The 4818-nt window shown below is 49.1% G+C and overlaps 1 protein-coding gene across 1 annotated transcript in view; it reads right to left on the bottom strand.

Annotated features, from left to right (window-relative positions):
• The window catches only part of PTK2 (protein tyrosine kinase 2), an 82416-nt gene that overhangs the window by 4287 nt on the left and 73311 nt on the right, over positions 1-4818 (bottom strand). The window contains exons 27-28 of the mRNA XM_010017626.1: positions 3437-3476; positions 2732-2838 (exon numbers count right to left, since the gene is read on the bottom strand). Coding sequence (XP_010015928.1) covers positions 2732-2838; positions 3437-3476 — 147 coding nt within the window. The remainder of the gene's footprint in view (positions 1-2731; positions 2839-3436; positions 3477-4818) is intronic.

The raw sequence follows: 4818 nt of genomic DNA, 5'->3' as shown, positions 1-4818 counted from the left end.
TGGGGGTGGAGTGAGTTTAAAGGCCCCTCCAAAGCCAAACCATTCTGTGCTTCTAGGATCTTTCCAAATCTCTTCTTTTTCCTTCAGAAGAGCCATGACAGAACCTACATGGGCATCTGAGTGTGCAGCTCTTGTTCGCGATGACTGATCACAGTTATGGCCCAGAACTACCAAGAACCCATCCTAGATGGATTCTACCCAACTTCATTCCTACAGCCAGGCCCCAGCATTTCAAGACTATGGAAATTTGTGTTTATTAACACCCCATTTTTCTGATTTTTTAGACCCAACACACCACCACTGCTCTGCAGGCTGTGAAGTCAGGACTTCCCTTGTGTGGACTGAGTGACTTTGCCTTGGCGAGTAACACAAACCCACGTATTCCCTTCTCTGTGCATGCCCTAAAGGCTCCTGAGGGCAAGAGGTTCAAGTACTCTTCATTAGGGACTGTAGTGGTAGGACAAGGGGTAATGGGTTCAGACTTAAACAGGGGAAGTTTAGGTTAGATCTAAGGAAGAAGTTCTTCACAGTGAGGGTGCTGAGGCACTGGAACGGGTTGCCCAAGGAAGTTGTGAATGCTCCAACCCTGGAGGTGTTCAAGGCCAGGTTGGACAGAGCCTTGGGTGACATGGTCTAGTGTGAGGTGTCCCTGCTCATGGCAGGGGGATTGGAACTAGATGATCTTAAGGTCCTTTCCAACCCTAACTATTCTGTGGTTCTATGATTCTATATTCTGCAGAAAAGGGAGTCAGGAATGGGTGTAACAGAACAAGGAGGCTGAAGTGAACCCCTGAAGCACGTTCAGGACTGCAGACATTAACAAAGCTATAGCTACCAAAAACAACGGGCTGTTCTCTTGAAGGGGCAATAAAGCAATCCCATTTCTCTCAACAGAAAAACCCAAACCAGCCCTTCTTCTCTACTGAAGCAGCTCTTTAGTACATGGATCTCTCGTCACTTGTTATTACTGATGACTTTGGCTGTTCAGGTTTGTTTGCTGTCAAACTGATGTGTTTCAGAAAGCATGTTTCATGCTCCAGTATCAGCATTTAGAAAGGCAATTTGAGAGACACCAAGTTCAGTGACACATCTGCTACTGACTATTACCTGTTACTGACTGGTGACATTTGCTGAGGCTTGGCTCCTTGAAATGCACTGGCACCAGCTGCTGCTAAATAACCCTGCTCAAATTCACCACTGCTCATCCCTAAGTATTCCACTGTCTCAGAACAGAGAGCAAGAGGGAGGCAGGCAGTGGCTGAGATCAATTTGTGCTGAACGTGCTGCTTTGGTGGCAAGTTTTGAACTTCATGGTCAGATGAACTGGATTTTTCCTGCATTTTGTTAAAGCACCTGGAATTGTCGCTTATCACAATAGCTGTGTCACCACCACATGGATTCCTGTTCTTTACTACAGGCTTGGCAGGGATTAGATTAGCCACAGGTTCTCCTTCCATGAGGAGCTGTACTGTTACAGCAGGGATCGCCCTGGTGCCTGTGCTCTGATGCAGATCCCACCTCTCTCCTCTTGGGCAAGAGCTGGAACACAAACCCATCACCTCCCTGGGCGCTGCTGATGGCACCAGCTGGCTGAACGGGAGCAGCAGCAGGAGTCTGCTTTGATGCTCTGGCCAGTAACGCTGCTGTCGCACCAGCAGCCTCTGTGGAGGCACGCTGGTCCAGCCGCATTATACAGATCAGCTGCACTCCTGTTAAGACTATTCCTGACAGAATTCCCAACCACTATTCCAGCTGCTGGGAACCGCCAGCATCAGAAACAGCTCCACTAGACCCCCTTGAAAGGTCCTGAGGTCACTCGTGTTTGTGTTTCCTCTGGATTTGGAAGGTAACAGAGTCCCAAAGGATGGAACAGCACCTACAGGTACGATTTCAGAAGTGATGGACATACTAAGGAGCAGTTCCATTGACACCAACTGCAACAGTGAGGGTGGTGGGACACTGGCACAGGGTGCCCAGAGGAGCTGTGGCTGCCCCATCCCTGGCAGTGTTCAAGGCCAGGTTGGACACAGGGGCTTGGAGCAACCTGCTCTAGTGGAAGGTGTCCCTGGGTTGGAACTGGATGAGCTTTAAGCTCCCTTCCAACCCAAACCAGCCTCTGAATCTATGAACAAGGGCAGGACACTGGGTTTCACAGCACCCTGCAGCATCTCTCTGCTAGAAAACTGTAAAGTTTCATTTCTGGCTTTTTTGCCTATTCAGTGGAGATGAAGTAACACATTAGAATGTACCTCAATCGCAGGTCAGACAACCCATTTCCCCTCTACCCCTGTTCCCACAGCTGGTAGGGTTTTAGGAGCCCTGGTGCTGCAGCAAGAGGTTTTTAAGCACCACAGTTCATACACGTCTCACTTCTGTGTGACCAAGGAGAGAAGGCTTTGGTACAACCAAGTAACTGGGAAGCGTGGCTGTGCTCCTTCCTGCTTAACAAAGCTGCTGAGCAGGGAAGCTGAGTCTGGAGGGAAGTCTCATATGCTCATAAGCTCACCTGGGAAAAGTTCTAGGTGAGGAACATGCTGAATCACAGTAGAGGAGGATATGACCCTGCCAGTAACTCCCCACCTCCCTGGAGAGCTGCCAGCGCATGTCTGCCCCATGACAACATTGACTGGGGAGGTTTAGTCACTTCAGTCCCAGTCTCTACTTCAGGAACACTGAACTACCTCACAGTGTCTGATCTGGAGGGCACTTCACGCGGCACTGAGGAACGTACCTTCACCCCTTCGTTGTAGCTGTCCACGGGGCTGTTGAGGCTGGCGAGGCTGCCCAAGTGCCCGGGGGCTCCCGGGCGAGGAGGCTTCTTTGGCGGAGCTGCGTGATCTGGTTAACGCAACAAGAGGCATTTTAGAGGAGCAGCATCTCAGATGCACCTGCAGAACTCTGCTCTGTCAACCCTACAAAGGCTTCACTGTAGGAGCAGAGATGAACGTCTCTGTGTGTCTTACAGGCATCAAAAAGATCCTGCAGAACTCCCTTTGTGGGGCAGCTGCTACTCATCTCAGCGCACCTACTGCAGAGCTGAGAGGTACTCACCCCTTCGTACCACACGTGCTGTGTGTGTCTGGGGACATCAGACCTCTGCACGGCAGAAACCCTGGCTGTGACTCATTGTGACACCGAGAACCCCAAATTTAGGTGTCTACTTTTGTCTTACATGTCTGAACTCCACACGTGGTGAAGTCCTACACAGTGACTCAGCTTCCTCTAGACACTTTCTGCCTGTTGATCCAAACACTTCTTGGCTTTGCTGACTACATCTCTGGGGACTAAACACTTGGTGCATCGAAACATCTCTGTGCAGTCACCTGGAAACGAATCCACCCCCTGTATGAAAATACTGGCATAAACGTTTGCTCACTGCTGCTACAAGACTTGGGATCAAGGATTCGAGATGACAGTGCATGAATTTATTGCTTACCTGGTTTGCCCACAGGCTGATATATGTGCTGGTTACCAGCCTACGAAATAAAAACACACATTTAGATTAGTTATTGCAGTGCTCACAACTTTCATCAGCACCATCTCAAACACTGAGAGCAGCACATTTCCCAACAGTGAAAAATAAATCCCTATCTGGAGAAGGCTCCAGGGAGACCTTAAAGCAGCTTCCAATACCTGAAGAAGGCCTCAAGGACAAGACTTAGAGGAGTGGCTGAGTTCACTTGGTGTGTCCAGCTTGGAGAGAGAAGGCTGAGGGGTAGATCATGTTCTATAACTTAATGCTTTAGAGCAGAAATGTGACGGCCAGAAACAAGGCCACGAGTTCCCCCTGCCTAGACCAGGTCTGTAACTACAGCTTTGAAAAAACCCAATTTCACTTTCAGGAAGCAGGGGTAGAAACCAAAGATCCAAAGTCCTGAAGCTCTTCTGCTGTCACCATGAACCCCTGAGACACACAGGCCGATCGTCCCACTCACTGTCATACACCTGCCCTCTATAGTTAGAAACCCATCTGCTTTCTGCCAGCACCATCAGTCGTGTCATTAACTTTGATTTGTGCTGTTAACCTGAGTGCTTCCAGCCTGATAACCCTGGGGAAAAGAAAGGGGAGGAGAGAGGAAGGAGAGTAAAATTCCACTAAAACACTTCTGAAGTCTTTGCTTTCAGAAAATAGCACATTAGAGGTGAATGTCTGTATGCACAGAGCTATGCAGCCACGTGCTCATCAGCTAGGGACTAATAAAACGCATGGGGCAACTTCTCATTTGTGTCATCACACCCAAGAACAGGCTCATGTATTATTGCTCCTCCCTCCCAGTGTCCCTGAACTGTGCAGATGCTGCTGCTCCACGCAGGAATCCGAGCTGTGCTTCCTGCTCTGCATGCTTCCAAGTACCACAACTGATCAGACATAAAGTCAAAGACGTAAATGACCTCAGTGCACTGGATTCTGTCCTCACCGTGTCACAGAAATCTCTGTGTGACACTGGGCAAATATCTACTCGCAGTTCTCCTAGAAACGACCGCTACCTGTGTCTCACCCTCTCCATGAGAAGTGCAGACTGACGCACAGAAGCACAAGGCATCTCCCACTGCAAGTGAAATCAGTCAGAACGATGTTCTGAATGCTTTAAGAACTCTAAAAATGCAAAGCCAAATTCTGGAACTGGAACTGTAGGTATCACCAATTCGAGATCTCTTCTAAAACTCATTTTGTCAATGATCAGTGAGTGTCTTCTTCACACTCCTTCAGACGGGGCTTGACATCGTGCTACCTCCTCTGGGAAGACAGGACATCCCCTACAAGCAGTTTGGCATCTGGGTGTTGGAATCTTACTTCTAACCCCAGGCAGTCCTGCT

Source organism: Nestor notabilis, unplaced genomic scaffold (assembly GCF_000696875.1).
Source record: "Nestor notabilis isolate BGI_N333 unplaced genomic scaffold, ASM69687v1 scaffold2367, whole genome shotgun sequence".
NCBI lineage: Eukaryota > Metazoa > Chordata > Aves > Psittaciformes > Psittacidae > Nestor > Nestor notabilis.
Note: the sequence above shows the minus strand (reverse complement) of the source record. Positions and strands in the feature narration are given on the sequence as shown.